The sequence below is a fragment of the Pan troglodytes genome, chromosome 6, assembly GCF_028858775.2.
Source record: "Pan troglodytes isolate AG18354 chromosome 6, NHGRI_mPanTro3-v2.0_pri, whole genome shotgun sequence".
In the NCBI taxonomy this organism is placed as follows: Eukaryota; Metazoa; Chordata; class Mammalia; order Primates; family Hominidae; genus Pan; species Pan troglodytes.
Window position 1 is genome coordinate 20,141,719 of NC_072404.2, and position 20,510 is coordinate 20,162,228.

The following is a 20,510-nucleotide window of genomic DNA, read 5'->3' on the forward strand; positions in this document are numbered from 1 at the left end:
TATAATTTGAATATAATTACTTTCGCTCAGCGGTTATCAAACTTTTTAAAGCAGTCAACAACTTCATTTTAAACAAAGCAACATTTTATAAACCAGTAAGTAAAAGAGAAAATTGAAATTTTATTTGTGCAAATCCATTTTAGAAGTTCTAATTGCTAACACTCTCAACACGATCAATCAGTGAGAGGCCGGGGGCAGTGGCTCACACCTGTAATCTCAGCACTTTGGGAGGCCGAGGATGGTGAATGATGAGGTCAGGAGATAGAGACCATCCTGGCTAACACGGTGAAATACCCCTCTACTAAAAATACAAAAACAAAATTAGCCGGACATGGTGGCGGGTGCCTGCAGTCCCAGCTACTCTGGAGGCTGAGGCAGGAGAATGGCATGAACCCGGGAGGTGGAGCTTGCAGTGAGCCGAGATCCCACCACTGCAATCCAGCCTGGGCAACAGAGTGAGACTCCGTCTTAAAAAAAAAAAAAAAAAAAAAAAAATCAATCTGTGAGAATAATGGATCTATTTTGATGAAGACAATTGCAATGCGATAGTATCTTATTTTTCATAGATTTCTGCATTTTGTTTTGGTTTTGTGGTATTGGCAATATCCTGATACAGACATATATATAATCAAATAGTATGAATGTGTTGCTTCTCAGCCATGTTGAACCATTCTGTCTCCACTACCAAAAACTGGAATAGACTTGGATCTTCAAAGCTAAATCAATTAGAGTAACTAAAATGGTTCATATTCCTTGAGAGTTCCTCACTCTTGGTTAAAAAGTACCTTTCAAAAGTGTCTTTTTAACAGAATTTTTCACTTTCAACAAAACAAATTCATGACATAATGATACTTGCCGTATCATTGAACTGAATTGAATTGCAAAGCTTCAATTAGTCAAATATATTTTATTCTGTGTACATACCTGAAATGCTCCAATTTCATTGCTGGCTGCTTACACGCAGTTGTGAGCATGTTTAAAATCTTCTCTGATAAAAGTGTGCTTGATATATAAGCCAGTACAAAATTATTATTAATATTTGGGGGAGTTAATTAACTGATACAATTTCTTTATGAGGAAAAATACATCTTATGGTGGTCTGCATTTTCATTTAGGTATCGTCACTTTGTTTTCATGTCCACTGATTGCCATATGTTGTTTGGTGCTTGTGCCATGCAAAAGTACCTGAATTTGCTGGCCTTTTAATTGCATGTGGTTCCCATGCACTGTGGTGGTATTTGCACAATATTGTGGCTCATTTGCACAATATTTCTCATGAAATATGCAAAGACATATTTTTAAATGTCCATTGCAGATCTATAGACTTTCCAGTCAATGCCACAGTTATTTATTTCTTTATATGTATATACATATGTGTGTCTGTGTGTGTATGTGGGTATGTATAACTATCTATATATGCATCTACCCATATAGAAAGAAAAAAGAGGAGGAAGAGAAGGAGGAGAAGTTGTTTTTGTCTGGTAACACAAGTTAATGATTTGAGAACTGTTAATATGACAAATATATTTTTATTATAGTTTTTTTATTGTCCCCAAATCTGGCAATCAATTTTTTTTTACATTTATTACAGAACTGCTGAGGAATTGCAGTTATAACTCAACGGAACACAGTTTGAAAAATAACATCTTAGCTGAAGGTCTTTGTATCTTTTAAAATGCAAATACCTCTACTTTCATCTGCAATCAGTCATTTGTACATTAATGTGAATGAATTCATTAGACATCTATCTGAGTTTAATTCAGAAGAGGGGGAGGAAAAGATGAACTCAGCTACTGAAAGACATGGGAAAGATCGAATATTAACGCTAGGAGAACAGAAGACTAATTTGGCCTAGTTTACAGTTTTGCTTCAAGACTATGCCATCTATATATAATACATTTAATTGTATTTATAAACACATATGCACACAAAGAAAATGTCTACTGCATTAGTTGAGTGTGAGTGTGACTATGTTTCAGAATTGCATCCAACTATTTTAGAATATTTTGCTGGAATAATGTAATTACATGAATTGCTTACAATTTTGTCAACTCTAAAGTAAGTCAACAGTAAAATTGCCAACCAATGAACTTATTGAAGATATTCTGATTTTATTATGTGTCTTCAAAGATTGCAAGCAAATAAATTATGCAGAAGTCCCAGATTATGTACAGCTTAATATAAATAAGGACTTAATGCTCCAAACCTGATCTCATACCTTTGGACTATGATATTTCTTTAAATTAAAATAAAAGAGTAAACTTTAAATTAAAATAAAAGGGTAAGCTTAAAATAAATTAAATCCTTTTATTAAATAAAATAATTACCTTTATTACATGAATTTAGTTACATGCGTCCCCCATTTTCTCCCCCTCCAAAAGAAACTATCTAAAGTTTATGAAAGCAAGTATCTATTTCAACAGTGTAAACATTTAGTTGAAACTTCTGATAATTTTTTACAGAGGCATATGAGAAACAGTGTTAGTTAATATTTTAAGAAAGAACAAGAAGAAAATTACATTAAGTTTTTCATTTCATTTCATGTATTTTCTAACAGTGAAAGTTATTAATTTGACTGTAGGTTAAAAATGTGTTGGACTAGAGCCATATTGGCCATATTCATTCTAAAGTCAGTGCTTATAATAATTTTGTGTGAATTTGAAATATATATAAATTTGAAATACTGATTGATCCTCACATTTAATACTATTGCTGCTTTGTTGTGTGTTTTTGATGATCCTCACATTTAATACTATTGCTGCTTTGTTGTGTTTTTGTTTTGTTTTGTTTTGTTTTTTTAAGAGACAGAGTCCTTGCTCCATTGTCCAGGCTGAGGTGCAGTGGTGCAATCATAGCTCACTGTGGTCTTGAACTCCTGAGGTCAAGGGATTGTCCCTCCTCAGCCTTCTGAGTAGTTGGGACTGTAGGCCTCTGCCACCCACCAGGTGCTATTCCCACTTCCTCCTTTCCCAGTATGTTGCCTAGGCTGGGCTTGAATTCCCTGCTTCAAGTGATCCTCCTGCCTTGGCCTCCCAAAGTGTGAGGATTGCATGTGTGAGCCACCATGCCTGCCCTATTGCTGTTTTTATGTCAAGAAATTGAAAACAAAATCAAGTAATAGAAATATTACTATTTAGGAAAGGGATAAATGTAACTATCTCAGTAGTAAATTTTGTTTTTGGCTATTAAGTATAACATTGAAGAATTAGCAGAATAAATATGAAATCAAAACTTAGAAGCATTTTGAGATACTTTTGGTATTCTGTTGCAAAATATCTCAAAGTGAAAACAATACTGAAATCATCACTAAAAAGAAAAGACTAATATATAACAGGTTTTTAAAAAATATTCAGCTCAAAAGGTCATTCTTGGTTCTGAGATTATATTTATCCTGAAATAATACTAAATCAAAACTATAAGCTAGTCAGTTAAGTCAGGGAACAAAATTGAGCCTAACATACTTCTGTTTTTGCTCATAGAATGACCTTTGAAACCTCTCTGAGCTCTACTGTTTTTTAACTATTTCCCATCTGTGTACAGAGAAAAATATATTACTGAGTCACAAGGCCTATATATTCCCACTTCCTCATTTCCCAGAAGTTATGGTAAATTGGTTCTAATAGTTCCACAGTAGAAAGCAAGAAGACAGAAAGGGAAGAGAGCGCTTTTCCAATAGTTACAGGCACTGACAGCCTATGACAATATCTGAGTCTGGTTTGTTTGTAGTTTATTCCAAATGTGTGTTCCTGAAAAAAAATCATACGAAGGAGGGTGAGTGAGCCCAGGTAAATGACATGTATGCAGCAACTCCAGAGCGAGTGTACAGATGTGTGTTTGGGTGGAGCACAGTGCTGTATCTAAGAAACGTTCAACAACCCAGTGGGTGAATGTAGTTGGCAGCTGAGCCATTGAGAATCAATTTGTATAAGCATCGGGAATGTGTAGATGCAAAAGACAATAAGTATTGAGATGTAGTGACCAAACAGAAAACTTAACCTGGAAATTATTTTGTATATATTATTTAGTGAATATATTTTTAAGGAAGGAAGCAAGGAGTACATACATAGTACCTAATAATGCAGGCTATACAATTACAAAAGGGTTTTTTAAGCTTGGTTTTAGTATGGTCCTTAAGCTAATTGCAATACTTAGAATTTTTCACTACCCTTTTTAGAAATCTACTAATTTTACATTTAAATGTATATTTAAATACAAATATAAATTAATTTCAATAACTTCTAGAAACTAATAATTATATTTATTTTCCTCCTCTAATTCATATAGCATGAACCTCATTTTTTCTATATATTTCTCCTTCAAAATATTATTTTCCTCCATATTTTCATAGTTATATTTTGAGTATATAATTTTTTAATTGATTTGTTATAAACATGCTTGTACTAATACAATTCTCCAAGATTACTTACACATTTTAAGGGCATCAAAACCACCTGTCATTGGCAGGTTGTGATAAGCATTTCTTTCAAGAGAATACCTAACACTTTCTCCATCAATCTTTTCCACTTTCATGGTACCAAATTTTATATAAAAGAAGTCACTGCTTGTTACTGAAACTTGAACCAGGTACTCAAAGACACCAAAACATAAAGCTATTGCCCACCACCATAAAGCCCACCAACCATCTTCTCACTTTATTCTATTTCATTTTTTAGTAATTTATTTATATTAGTCCATTAACACTGAAATCTCTTCATATTTTGTCCTTGCTACACTGAGCTGAGACAACATGTTTTGATTTCTCAATGTCATCAATAGTATTAGGTAAATTCTAGAAGGTAAAAATGATATTATAGAATTACATACATAAACTATTGGGACATGATTAGTTATCAGAATATCACATTGATATCTCTAGTTTATAAAATCTCTAAGAATTAGGTATCATGTCCCAATGAGAACTATATTACAATAGAGTTGAAAATTCTGACCCATAGTTAGTCTAGTCTACTTTTTTTAGGTCTTTGCTTTCTGTTTCCCAGGTCTCCTACTTGTTGTTACTAACTTTCTGGAAAAATTCAGCAGACAATCAAAATTTATCATGGGATATTTAAACATTCTGTTATATATGGTACTTAGAACAACAGCTCTGTAAAATAGCTTCAATCTCATAGCCTGACCAAAGCAGAAAAAGAACAAAATCTCTTATAACACAGCCTTAGAAAAGCCTTAACTACGTCCTTATTCCAGCAACTCAAATGTCCTATTTAAGACAATCACGTTTCAGAAGAGCTTAATATACAATATCTTCTATTTTATTATCCATGAAATACCCCAAATGTATTTTATTTTTTGTGGGAAGAGCTATATACGAAGAAGAATAATGAAAAATGTAGCCAATTTATACTTGAGTTAGAATCTATTGTGATATAAGTTAATCACACATGGGTATCTCATAATATGAAAAATACAACTGTAAAAATATATAAATTATTATAGTGCAGCGGAAAACTCTTTACTTTTAAAGAAGCCTTTGAAAGCAGGTTAACAAGCAATTTAACAACTAATTGTTAGAAAACTGACCTTGACTTGCAAACTTCAACTCTTTGGCATCTGTGACGGTGGTCCTTTTGTCAGACCCTTTTTTCTCTATTCGTCGATGGCTTCGTCTTTTCTTAGACTCTCCCCAAAGATTGGATCCTCCATGCATGCTTGGTATATTCAAAATAGCAATTCCTTCCAGAGAGATGTTTATTAAATCTATCTGTACTCCATCACACTGATCGGTAAAAAGAAAGAAACAGAAACAGAATATTTTATCTTTATTTCCCTGATTTCTTCTTTTTCATTTCCTCATCTTTTAATAAGTGTGTTGAAATCCATAATGTTGTCATTTCCAAACAAGCCTTTCAAGAACACTTAAACACTTACCCTGAGTCAATATAAAAGATAAAGCAGCCCCTAACATTAACCAGTTACCTCTAGTAGTCCTTAAAAATGATCAAATTAAATCACCAGTATATCTTTGTTTGTAGAAAACCTTTGGGAGAGACTCGTTAGCATCTGCATATATATTTAACCAGCTGCAAATTTCCAGTGTGTTACAAAAAGGTTAATTCTGGAAACTATGGTCAAATTTTAGGAAGAAATTGTGATGATTGCCCCTGTTTAGAACACACTGCAAGGTACTATTGGGGGAAAGTACAGAAACCAGATTGATGCCTCATGGTCTCACACCTTTGGGGCAGAGAAAGAAGTAGCTTAAAAGACTTTGGTTAAAAAAAAAAAAAAAAGTAAAATTCAAAGCAGAGATTCTAAGAGATTTCAATCACACTGAATTTACCAAGGGTGGTTTCTTGGACTAGATGAAGTCCTAAGGAGATGTCAAAGGCCATGAGAGGCACAGTTGTCCAAATGAATATGGAGGGCCGGGCAGATTGATTGAGGGAAATAGGAGTAGCAGTTAAAAGACCTTCAATCCAGCATGATTTTATAGCAGCTGCAAAAATGTTTAAAAAAAAACCAAGGTTAATCAGCCCAATTTTTCTTATTTTCCTGGTGACAAAACACCCTGGTGATTATGAAAAATATAAAATTCACTAACAAACAATGTTTTGTTATAGTCAGAGTGGTCACTTCTTAGTTTTTTGAATTTTCCATTCATTTCCACTACTGGACATATGTGGACAGTGACAAGACTATTCTGTATTTTTAAAATTACTATTTATTTATTCATTTGCCTTGACTTCTTTAAAATGCTAGTTATTATTATACATTCTAGAAATTATTATCCCATTTTCAATTATAAGTGAATATGAAAAGAGATATAAGCGCTTTGTTTTTAAAAGAATTTTGTGAGGGATATGCATTTCCTAAATTGAAATATATTTACAGTGGCGTTGTTTCATTCGCCATGTCTTAGTACAGAAAAAATTATTGACACTAACTTCATCATTTCTCATGGCAGTCATGATTTTTGAACTCAGAAGACACAGTGTTCCATGAAAATGATGAAAAACAAACAAAACAAAACAAAAAAAAGCCCTCTCTTTTTCCACATTCACCTCATCATACTGAAGCTAGGATTGCATCTTGTTCACTGAAAAATAAAAACTGTGAAATAAAGAAACACATCTTGAGACTACTTGGCAGGGGTAGAAACAAATTCTAGAGAAAGTGCCAAGTTTTCATTTAATTTGTTTCAATGAGGGCGAAACCAAGATCTGGATGATGCTTTTTTTTTTTTTTTTTCCAGAAAGCAGTGCTTTTTTCCTCCTTTTCTTGTACTAAATTAAGATGATTTCTTTTTACTAAAGAATTCTGGTCATGTGTATACTCACTTACCGCTATATATTCTAGATAAACAGATATTAATTTCATAATTAAAAGTAATCTTGTGTAAATACCCTGCAGGCCTCAATGAATCAAACACATACTGTGTGTCAGGCCTCCCACTGTCTTCAAGTGGAATGTACTGGCTGGATAATTAGATAGTACATATTTTTTAACCTTATTTGCATGCATATTATATCTTTTGCACACTGACAAGCAGCAGTAACAACAAAAGTCAGATTACCACAGGGAATTCCCACAAAGAAGTCTTCATTCCTTATAATTTGCAGCCTAAATTAAAATAATTTGATCTTTGACAAGGATGAAATGTCAAGCAGAAGGGGGTCCTCTACAAGCCACGGCCTGTGGCTTCTGAAATCTGCCTAATTTATGTCAGTCACTTCTTAATACATATTTAAGTATTACACGAAAAAGATGATAAATATGCAATCTGACACCTTTGGTATTTCCCTGCTGTTAATTTATAAAGGTCTGGCTTCCCCCAAACTGACTAAAATCATTTAAATAACAGAAGAATCATGAAATAAGCTGGAGTCAGGGCCTGGCTTCCATTTTCACTCAATATTGAACACAGCAGGTAGTACACTAAGACAATTATTTGACTAGGCCTTAGAACCCCACTGTGACAAGTTACTTTCAGAATTAGTGAAGGAGGATTCCTTTGTTCATCTGCAGAAAAGGAGAGCATGTTGCAAAGAGGCTTCTTTTTTTTTAAAAAAAAAAAAGAATTGAACCAGCTGAGTTACATGTGACAATTGAAAAACATGAGTGTATGCTATTATTCATGTTTTCACTCTTCAGAGTTTTGTCATGTGTGGTTTTAGGGAAACAGAGTAAGTAGCTCTCTGAGAAGTGAAAAAAAATTCTCAAAGAGTCGCAAAGAACAAGGACTGATGAAGAACATTGATGTTCCTTTGAGAGCAGGACAATGTACTTAAATAAATTGCTATTTATTAATGATTTGTTTCCACTTGTTCTTGACCCCAGGCTACCTTCCTCTGTTTGCTTTAACGTTATGTTCATTAGTCTGGAAAATTTCAGTGCTGGTTCTGATGGAGACCAGTAATTGTAGCACACCAGTTGAGTGCATGAAAGTAAAAGCTGAGGTGAAGGCTATGAAATATAAACAAGTTATAGTACTGTGTCAGATGATATTTTCATTCCCTTTGAGATTTATGACTTTTAAAAAGGTAGCTACAGAGGAAAAGAATATAAAAGCTTAAAAGCTAACAGCCTCAGTTAGTCAATAAATCCTGAATATTTTTATTAGGTAGAAAAAAGGTCGTTAACATATAGTACTATGGGAGCTATTTATAGAGTGCAAGGCTGTGATGCCATTGTCCGCTCTTTTCAGTTTTAAAATAGAGGATCTTATTCCAGAGACAAATATAATTAAAAGAAAAGAAGACGGTTTCAATTTTTCTGCCAATGTGGTTTAATCTTCATAAATAAATGAGTCCTGGGTCACACTGTACAGAGGTGTTAAAAACAAGCTTTATATGTGACTTTAGTGTTTCAGATCCACTTAACATGTCAGTTGATAGGACTATTCAAAACATGTGAAGAACTTTGGAGAGCTCTAAGTGTGGATGGTAAATGTGATGAGATACAATTAATGATAAACTGTAATTTTTTTCCATAGTAGGTCTGATTCTATGTCTATATCAGATAAAAATTATTTCTATTTTTACTCAATGAAACCTAAAACGTTACTTTATAGGTAATTTCAGCATTAGGACACATGGGGCAGAGACTATGCTTGGGAATTCTGGCTATTGCCTCTAAGAACTCTGTTTTCCAGGTTACTGAGCAATAAGAATATTGTCTTTTGAATCCTGCTAATTTATTTTGTGTTTTTGATGCTAGTCATGCCATTTATTAATTCTTGAGATCATTTAGGTTTCCAGGGGTATTTAATCGTTACAATAAATCAGTACTTTGGGATGGAAATTCTTGGCTTTAAAATTTACCATCTTTCCCAGTATCCCTGTCAACCAAAAGACTGAAATATCTATAGAATGGGCTTTCTTATTCTCTCATTAACTTTGCCTGGTACTCTGAGCAAACTGAACATTCATGAACTCTGTATCTTCAATTCCAAATGCTGACCTGAGTTTCTTAGGCACACATTTCACCCCTCCAAATACTTTAATATAAACATTGGTTTTAAAATATTTTCTTGTAATTTTAAAGAATTTATTTTTATCTTTTGTAATAAAGTTAGAAGATAAATGAATATCTTTAAAAAATTCTACTTCGTGTATCATTAAATCTTTACATGTATGTGTAAATACATATATTTTTCAATCAATTTACTCATTAGATTTAAACATTGTGGCAGCAACATAATTCTTATTTCTCTTAAATTACTGAAGAAAATGTTTATCTCTGCAATGGAGATATAACAGTATCATAAGGTTTTGATGAAGACTAAATCAAATAATATATGTGCATTGTTTAGCATCACCTGTGAGACAGTTAATAATAGGTAAATCTTAACTATTATTCCATGATATTCATATCAACCCAAATATTTGCCCTCTTTGGAAGGAGCTCACTATGTGAAAGAGAAATATTAAATAAAAAGACACACAAAAGATAGTTTGATTTTGAAAAAGCTGCCAATAAAACATGTATCTATTGCTGGAGGTTCTGTTTTTACCGAAGTAGTTTATTCTGTTATATATTTTTCAAACCATAGTAGGTATAATTTTAGGACAAATAGGAAGCAACAACAAACAGAATCAAATTTTCGAATTTCTGTTTTTGTTATATTTAATTATAAAATAACCTTGAGGGTAGAAAGGCATATTCTGCTAATATGATAGACAGGATTCATTAAAAAGTGAGCAGAGAAGCAGATTTTGCCTAGCTATCCACACACACACACACACAAACAAGATATGCAAAAATACAAGGGGGCATGCACACAGTGCTGGCTGTGATTTATAAATATTATTGTAATAGCACCCAAAATAAGCCAGGGATGTAGAGCTAGAAGGCCAGGCTGAGAGAGTAAGTAGAAACAGCACTCCAAGAAACATAACTTAGTTCTAGTAGCCCAGATTTCTTGGAGAACATTCTAAGTAGCTTTTCTGTAAGATCTCAAGCTCTGTGGATCAAAACCACTTAATTTTATCATTATTTAGCACATTACAAATCACCGTTTTCAAATGTATTTTCATTCAAAATCTTTTGCTGTAAACACAACACTTTTCTTAAAGATTTTTTTTTTTGTACTTCGTGACACATAGAATCTTATTTTATAGATCAACAGCTTTTAAATCTGTGCTCAAGGGTAGGATAAAGTAAAGGGAGGTGCAGGAGGATTCAGGATCTCCACCTACATTCAAACAAAGCCATACTTCTAATTTTTCTAAAACTTTTCAGCTTCTGCTGCAAATTGTATTTGAGCATAATTTTTGAGGATAAGAAATATTCAAAATCTAGTATATAAAGCAGTTTTAAAAAAAATAATGATTCTAAGAGTAAAGGGGTGTGTATATGTTTTATTGAATATATATGCACATAAATATGTATATGTATATAACAATACATATGACACATATATAACTATATATACTATATATTTAACTATATATGTAGTTACATATGTCATATATTATTATATATATTATATATAACTAAATATATAACTAAATGTAGTTATAGATGTCATATATTATTATATACAATAATATATAACTAAATATATAACTGTAGTACATATATAATTATTATATAGATATACATGCATATAGTTATATATGTGTTATATATATCATTTTTATATACAGTTATTTGTGTGCATATATCATACATATACACAGATATATCATCCTAAATAGTAATAACAGAAAGTCCATGTTGAACCCAAATCCTTCACCTCTGTAATTATGTTCCTTTCAAAGGTTATGATCTGATCCCGTTATGAAGGGTTTTTTCCCATTCCATGACCATCAATTCTAATACTTAATTATATTTACCAATCATGATGAGATAAAAGTGCTAAAAGGTTACACTGAGAGTAGTATCATTTTTTGGTATTATTAATAACAGTAAATTAGAAATTTGGGATAATGAAGAACTTAGCCAGGCCATTGTGTGGTCCATAACTACTTCTGTTTACCAAACTTATTACCTGAATATAAGGAACTAATGATTTAGGTATCAGTAGCAAATTTTTGCATTTATTTTTAAAATGAAAAGTGTTGAAGCCAATGTTTCTTAATTCATATCAACTAGTCATTAAGTGTTCATGTTTCATAATTCTGTTCCTCTGGTTTTGTCTTTATCATTTGTCAAAATATAACTTTTCTTTTTTCTTTAACCCCTAAAAATCTCTCAATATAACGAAGTCATTTTCTTTTATAATATTTCTCCAAAATTTTGAGTCCTACAGTGTCTTTTTTTTTTATAGACCTATTTGCTCCAAGTCTTTTTAAAATGTGTCTTTTCTTGCTATCTTTGCTCTCTTTCTTGGCATTTCCACTTTCTATAAATGTAATGGGGAAATGGCAACCTTGGGAACTGAGAAAACCTAGTTAATGAATGGGAATGGAATGGAAAAGTATACTTTTTAACCTTTATTCATAAAAGTAAGTACAATTTTAGCAAAGTGTGTTTTAAAGGTTACAAGATATTGAGACCCGAAAATAATATTTTTTATGTATTCTGCAACTTTTTTCTTCCCAACTACTTTTATCTTACCTTTCTATCTGCACTATGCCCAGTAACAACTGCATCGATTTCCAAAGTTGTGTTCCACTTCTCATTCTTTTATACTATAATAAAATAACCCATATCTACACTTAACTTTAGTATGTCAGATAGTGCTGTATTCCAAATGAGTGAAAGGAATGACAATTTAAAATCTTGAGTAAGTCTCTGTGGATTGCTAATATATATTTCATTCCATGGGCTCCAATGCAAATATACTAACAACAAAGCTCAAGCCATTTCATCGTATTACAAAAGAGAATTCATTTCTTTCTTACTTCTATTTCTACAGATTCATGTAGCTTCTTGCAGGTGGCTGAGAAAGTTTCAGATGTGCCAAACTCAAAATACCAAAATTTGTTCTTCATTCTGAAAAAGAAAAGGAAGAAGCACCTTAGGCAATTATCAATAACAGAGGGATCTTTTAAAAAAGGGTTTAACTCTGTCTTGTGTTATAATAGAAAAGGTCTGAGGACATGTGACATCTAAAATGTAATAGATGGTCATATAATTTTCAAAGCTTAAATGTTGGTGCCAAACTGTATGATGGCCTTGAGGGAATTATAAGAATGTGTTGATCTAGCAGACTCAAGTACACCTTTAGTTTTTTGTGGGTTCATCACATTTTAAAAAATGGTTTTAATGCTCATGATTCTTAGCTTGTTCTTAGGCAACAACTGAAGAATGTGCAATAGTGGGAAATTATGATACAGCATAAAGTTTTTTAGTTCTTTCAAGAATTAACTAATAATATAGAATAAAATAACTAAGAAAGTAATAACAATATTATATCAATAAAAGTTGCAAAGAAATATAATTAAAATAATTTCAGTATTTAATCTTAAAGTAAAGACTCAAAATTTATTTTCTTCTATGACTTGATCTTTTTGGCTTTTTGTACCAGTTAATTACATTTATTATCACTTAATGTAACTTTACAAAGGTCAAATAGATTTTTATATTATCTAGTATTGGATTTGAAATTTTATTCTTGTGAAAAAAATGCAGTATTTGATTATGCATAATTCTAATAGTGATCATGCCCTCAATTAGAAGACAATACATGTAAGTGACAGACATTTTCACACATAGAAATGAAACAAAGAAGTTTTTGTTATGGTATTCGAGTGTGTCTCTCATATCAAATTAAAGTATTCTGTTTGACTTATAAATATTGATATCTGCTTCTTACATTAGAATGTAAAACATTTTGACAATTAAAAAGACATTTGGCAAGGGCCTTACTACTTAATTCAAGCCTATTATTGGTTTGGAAAATGACATTAAACCTAATAGAGTGCTTATTATTATGCTATGTTAAATCCAATAGAGTGCTTATTATTATGCAGAGTTCTCTGATATAAAATTATAAAATACAAAGCAAAGTTATATTATCTATCTAAACATAGTCAATAATGTTTAGGCTCTCACAAGGTTTTATTTGCTTAAAAAATTCACAATCCCTTCATGAATCAGTCATATTCAGGCCAGTAATCTGAAGGTCAGTATAAGTTTCATAGGATTCTAGCACCATGAATCTTTATTCTTTTCCAGAGAATATTTGACTTAGTTTATGGGCTGATTTCATATATGTGAGCAGATATAAACAGATGATAGCTAGTGAGATAGGTTAGAGGTAAACATTTAATGACAAGATTTGTGGGCCTGGATCTACAGATGCGTCTATATTAAATTAATGTAAATGTCTATTTTATAGAATGGATAGGCTTTTATAAATTTACACACTGAAGTCATGGAAAATTAAAATATTTTGCTATTGAGATTTATCATTCTGATGAAAAACATATCATTCTATAGATGGAGAGAAAAATATTCATTTATACAAAGAGGTCTGAAGACATTCTTAATGAATATTTTATGACTATTGGAATAGTCTTTCTATATTCAGCAACTTTCTAATAACATTTTTGTGTTATTCTTTTCTCCAGACCTTCCAGGATTCATTCATTCATTCAACAAAAGTTTAATGAGAACACTCTCTCTGTTAAGTACTATAGATACAAATATAAATGCAATTACCTTTGTCCCCAAGGAGCTCAGAATGTTATAAACTTATGGGCATATCAGTTTGTTAAGGGAGGCAGGAAGGTAATGGAGGGAGTATGCCTGGACATGTGAGGCCCACTGGGATCTTGGTTATTATGGCCCTTATCTGCCAGGACTGAGTCTCTTCCCTACACTGTCTCAAAACCACAATTAGATATCACCTCTTTTTTGTTAGGATGGCTATTTTCAAAATACCTCAGATAACAAGCACTGGCAAGGGTGTGGACAAAAGGGAACATTTGTATACTGTTAGTGAGAAAATAAATGTGTACAGCCGTTATGGAAAACAGTACTAAGTTTCCTCAAAAAATTAAAAAATAGAACAACCATGTGATCCAGCAATCTCTCTTCTGTACATATACCCCAAAGAAATGAAATCAATACCTCAAAGAGGTATTGTTGGACCTTATGCTAAGTGAAGGAAGCCAGAACAGAAAGACAAATCTTGCATGATCTCACTTATATGCAGAATCAAAAAAAGTCAAATACATAGAAGCAAAGAGTACAACTGTGGTTATCAGGGATCAAGAATTGGGGGAAATAAGGCAATGTTGGTCAGAGGATGCAAACTTACAGTTATAAGATAAGTAAGTTTTGGAGACCTAATGTACAGTATGGTGGCTATAGTTAATAATAATGTATGGTAGCAAGGGGGAAAATAATGTATTATATATTCGAAATTAACTAGAGTCGTAGATCGTAAGTTTCTATGTGAAGTCATGGATATGTAATTAGCTTCACTGTGATAATTATTTCACAATATATGAAAACATAACGTTGCACATCTTGAATATATATATAATTTTTTAAAATTTGTAAATTATACCTTAATAAAGCTGTTCTAGACATTATTTTGCGAAGTAACACAGAGGAGTCCAATGTGCCCATTACAGTTTCCCCCAATGAAAATATCTTGCAAACTGTAGTACAACAGGACAACCACAATGCTGACATTGATACAGTTAAGATGCAGAACAGTCCCGTCACCACAAGGTTCCCTCATGTTGCTCTTTTATAACCACACCCACTTCCACCTGCCCCCACTCCATCCTTTCCTTCGACAACCACTAATCTGTTCTCTAGTTCTATAATTTTGTTATTTCAAGAATGGATACAAAGGGACTCATATAATAAGCAAATTTTGGCATTTGAATTTCTCACTTAGATTCATCCAGGTTGTTTCACATATCAACAGTTTCTTCCTTTTATCACTGAGTAGTAGTACATGGTATGAATGCATCATAGCAAAGGACTAGTACTTAGAATATATAAAGAACTCTGATGATTCAGCAGTAAAAGCAACCCAAACAATTTAATTAGAAAGCAAGAAAAGACATAAACAGACATTTCACCAAAATAGATATACAGATGGAAAAAAAAATGTAAAGATGCTCAACGACATTAGCGTTTAGAGAAATACAAGTTAAAACCACAATGAGATATCATCCCACACTTAACAGAATGACTAAAATCAAAAAAAGTAAAAAAATCTTGAATATATATAATTTTCATGTGATTTGTACCTCAATAAAGCTGAACATAAAAACATTGGTCTATTATGAAAAATAATAGAGTTTCTAAATGAAATATGAGCCAAGTATTGTAGGAACATACTTCAATGATTCAACTAATTTTATCTCAAGAGTCCTGCAAGCTTTAGAATAAAAGGTAGCATGTGAATGGATAAGTAGTAGAAGGCAAGCAGAGAAGGAAGAAGAGACAAGTTCTGTGCACCTTTGGGAGTGCTGTATGATTTAAGAGTAGGCTAAATACCGACTAACAAGTGTGGTAGGGTCTGTTTCAGAACATGTAAACAAAGTTAATGGTTTTAGACTTGATCTTATGATTAAGAAGAAGCTGACAGAAGTTTATTAGCAGAGGGGTGACATGGTGAACTTTGTTTTATGGGCAAACAAATCTGGCAGAAACATAAAAATGGGCTGGAGTGTTGAAATGCTGGTGTCATTAAGAGAACTGTAGTTATTGCAATAATTCATATAAAACATAATTGAAGGCCTAACCAAATGGCAACAGAAATGGAAAAGAGGGGCTCAATTCAAGAGCTATAAGTGAGGTAGAATCAATAGGAACTGGTGATATTTGATTTTACTGATTTATGCCATACCTAGATTATCTCTGAATGCATAGACGAGAATACCAGAGTCTAAATCCAGCATAAAAAGAGATATGGGTTTATATTTTGGCAGGTTCTGTGATCTAATGTACACTGTATTGTAGTTTGAAAATTTTAAAAATATATATACGAGGTTTTGGCTTGTATAGAAATGATTATTCCCTGTATTTCCATTATGTCCATCAAAGTTCCTCACAGCGTAATTAGGATTATGTGTGTTTCTATCAGTTATCCAAGATATACTCACTTTAGCAAACATATCACAAGAAACAGAAATTCTGAGAATTTACATTCAGCCCTTATTCACCATATTAGTTAGCATTACTGCTCATGTGCAAAAGCTACTTTAAATTCTCCATTATTACAACCATTTTATGTTTCACTTACATAAATATATGGAGGTAATAAAATGCACATGGTATCAGATTCCACATGACAAATTAAAGGCTGTTAAATTTTATTTTTTTCAACCAAACTGGTTTTAGGTTGTAGAAATGCAAAAAATCACATTTAAGCACTTATGCTATCTACTTTTATGATTCACATTAGAAAATGATCCAAATAATTCAAACTCAAATTTGTCAGTGAAAACATAGCTTTGGACTTTAAGAATATGGTAACTCGACATTTAACCTATTGTGAAATGGTCACAGCAAAGTCAAATTTATCGTATCCCTGGACAGATTTTGTGACTCCAAGGAAAGTAACAAAGGTTCTATAAACCTCACAAAAGTTATTCATATAATTATTATTTGAATTAACGTAGTAAACCCTATGCCAATGAATATAATTGTAAATCTACAAGTTTCTATTTAATGCTCAAAGTGCTTGGCTACCAGATAGCCAGGTAAAGACGAAGAAATTGGCTCCCATTTACCTGGAATTTTCATACGAACTGTAATTTTGCTTCTTTTACGTATCCTGAGTAATGTGAACTATCAGAGACTTTGTTCAAGCAAAATCCTTCTTGTTGCTGTGAAATTTAGTTAATATTCAGTTCTTCAAGTTTTTAACTTTCAAATGGGTAATTTAATTTCCAGCAATATATTTTCCTTGGAATTTTTCTTCCTGCCTTACCTGTCTTTTATTTTGGTTTTCATCGGCTTAGTAACATTAACGAAGTAAACATAAAACAAAACAAACAAACGAAACAGTAAAGTACCAGTGCATTTTCCGAAAAGAATAAAAAGTAACCTAATTAGACATGAAACTCATTTCTAACAAAGATGCAACATACAGAGGGCGATGAAATTATCTCATTTGTCTTACTGTGGAAGACTCAAAAGTCATAAGCAACAAAAAAGTTTTGACTTAGTGAAATTACTCTGAGAGGTCATATTTTTATTTTACAGGTGCATTTGTTTTATTATTTTTCATGTATTTAGTGGGGATTTAGGTGGCACAGGAAGATAATTTATTATGTAGAAACAGAAAGACTTCTACTAGATACTGAACCCATTTTCAAGCATCGTTAACTAAGCGATTTGACCTATATTATATGGATAACATGCTCAACAGAGGAGAAAATAAATCTCTTTTGATCTTTGCTTTTCAAATAAAAACAAAATCATAATATTCTAAGTAGCTTAGTTAAAATGAAATTAAATATTTAATTACTAAGGATGTTTCAGAAATCCTATCTTTTTTATTAGTTGTTTTCACTTTTGTCCTGTTATTAAAATATTTTATGTGTCATTTCAAATCTGGTTTTAAAATAATTTTCTCGTGGAGAACATAGTTTTTAACTATGTTATTCAGTAACTTTATTTTAATACTAAAACAGTCTCATAATTCTATGGCATAGCCTTGAAGCATGGCAGGAATTTGGACTTGCTTAACTGTGTTGGTTAATGGGAAAGGTTGACTTATAGTAATACTGCAGAGTAAGTGTTTAAAGTGGGTACATTTATGTCATAGAATCAATTCAGTTTTATTCACTTTTTCATTGCCAAGAAACATTACACTAAACATGGGTTATAGGGTTACTCATTTATTCCTAAACGTAGTGAGGTATTACTTTAAAAAATACACCACAAGTCAAATGGAAGGGCCCTGGTGGGACCTGATTCACCAGTGAATGAGGAATGTCTGAAAGCTGCAGTTCAGGGAGGGAAAAGCACTTCCAGAGTAGCTGCAGCAGACAGAATGTTGGCAGGGCACAGGGAGCCTGGTCGGCAAACGAGCCCTAGGTCAGTGCAGAGGGAAAGGGAGGATACATTTGTAGTTTGTTTTTCATCACTTCTTGAAGTCCCCTGGGAAATTAAATGTCATCTGTATGAACTATGGCCATAGGTATTTGTTAGGAACTAAGTCCTGGCCCAGTTGAATAAAATCAGCAATTTATTTTTTTTTGATTGGCAACTATAAATTCACCAATAAAGAGTTATGAAAAAGGTTGCTCAAAGTATGTAATAGTGGCATGAATGGGAACTTTTACTCAAATTTGTAAAAATTATAGTATCAAATTTAAGTGTATAAAAAGTTAGGTATTTGCTTGTAGAAACTTGAAACTACAATTTTATGGCAATTACTATTCAGATGAACACATTAGTGGTGGAAGTGACCCGAAATTCTACACATGTTATAGAAAGAACTCCATTTTATTTAAACCCCTAAACTCAGGCTTTTTTGTTCACAGAAATGTGTACTTTTTTTTGGAGTAAGAGAATAATGTTGACAACATTATTTTATAAGGAAGAAACACAGCTCTAATCACTGCAGTGGAGACCTTTAATATTCACACCGAAGAAGGCAAACATTTTTCATATTTCTAGACAACAGGTAGAGATATAAATTTATTCAAATGACAGATAAAAATGCTTGTATCTAATGCTCATTCATAAGACGTGCTTGTTAAGTCCCAGGGAGACAATGAAATAAGCTATAGAAACTTCAGACAGAATCATATGCTACTCCATCTTAGTTTGTAAAAGAAAAGATGGATATTCTAAAACCATAATTTTTAACCTGAATTACTTTTACAGGACTAAAGAAACTTTTTTTATATGTAAGTGTAAGAAAAGGATGCACCCAAAGATCAAATATTTTAGTTTTTAATTATTTCAACAATTCCCTATGGAAAAAAAAGTGGTTATTTAAGTATTTTGATGTATAAGAATTTTCTATCATAATACTAATTATTTCTTACCTAAATGTTCTCTAGTTCTCTATTTGTATTGTACATTAGAACTAATTACAGAGCAAAAATGGAAAAAGTATATAAGCAGTAGTGATCCCACATTGCAGAGTCATACCAAAAACGTACACAAAGTAAGTCCCTAAGAGCAGTGATAAATTCATAATTATTTGAAATGTAAAATGAAACCTGTAAAATGTTTAAACAATAACCAATCATGTTGAGAATTGAATACATTTCAATAATAATTAAATCTTTACTATTATTGGCTCACAACCTGTAATCCCAGCACTTTGGGAGGCAGAGGTAGGCGGATCACGAGGTCAGGAGTTTGAGAGCAGCCTGACCAACATGGTGAAACCCTGTCTCTACTAAAAATACAAAAATTAGCCCAGCGTGGTGGCACGTGCCTATAATCCCAGCTACTCGGGAGGCTGAGGCAGGAGAATCGTCTGAACCCGGGAGGCGGAGGCTGCAGTGAGCTGAGATCGTGCCATTGCACTTCAGCCTGGACAACAAGAGCGAAACTCTGTCTCAAAAACAAACAAAAAAAACCAAACAAATAAAAAAAAAATGTTTCATAATAATAAAAGTGTCCCTAAGAAATTTATTAGAAAGATTTAATGAAATGTATGATAGTAATAATTGTTGTTGTTACGGATCATAGCACTGTCTCAAATGAGCTTAGAAGTGATGCTTCCAACATTTCATGGGAAGTAGCAAAATCTAACTCAAGAAACCCTAGCTTTTTTCCCAAATGTCTCTCATTATATACAATAATGAATGCAGCATCACTTGAACCTTTTTTTCCTGAGCCATAAGGAAAATGTTATAGGCCAGAAAGGTCATCATTAGATGACACCTTTGTTCATATTTCTGTTTAAGTGCTTTTATTTCCCTCTTCTGAAATAAGCCAACTAAAGAAGACAATGTAACCTAGAGCTGACTAACGGAACCTGAGGGAAGTATACCGTGGGCATCTAGGAAAGATTTTTTTCTCTGATCAAGACATAAACAAAGTAAAAGCTTTGCCCCTCTTTTCCTATTTTTGCATGTTCTCAAGGAAAAATAACTGGAGATGAAGCAGCCATCTTGCCCCTATGAAGGAAAAGACAAGGGAAACCCAGAGATGACCCAGATTCT

The 20,510-nt window shown here is 32.5% G+C and overlaps 1 protein-coding gene across 23 annotated transcripts in view; it reads right to left on the reverse strand.

Annotated features, from left to right (window-relative positions):
* DGKB (diacylglycerol kinase beta) overlaps positions 1-20,510 on the reverse strand; it is an 818,895-nt gene that overhangs the window by 180,670 nt on the left and 617,715 nt on the right. For all 23 annotated transcript variants that reach the window (XM_063814062.1, XM_024357753.3, XM_024357755.3 and 20 more), the window contains 2 exons: positions 12,309-12,399; positions 5,542-5,737 (listed from right to left, as the gene is read on the reverse strand). In XM_063814062.1, the coding sequence (XP_063670132.1) occupies positions 5,542-5,737; positions 12,309-12,399 (287 nt within the window). The remainder of the gene's footprint in view (positions 1-5,541; positions 5,738-12,308; positions 12,400-20,510) is intronic.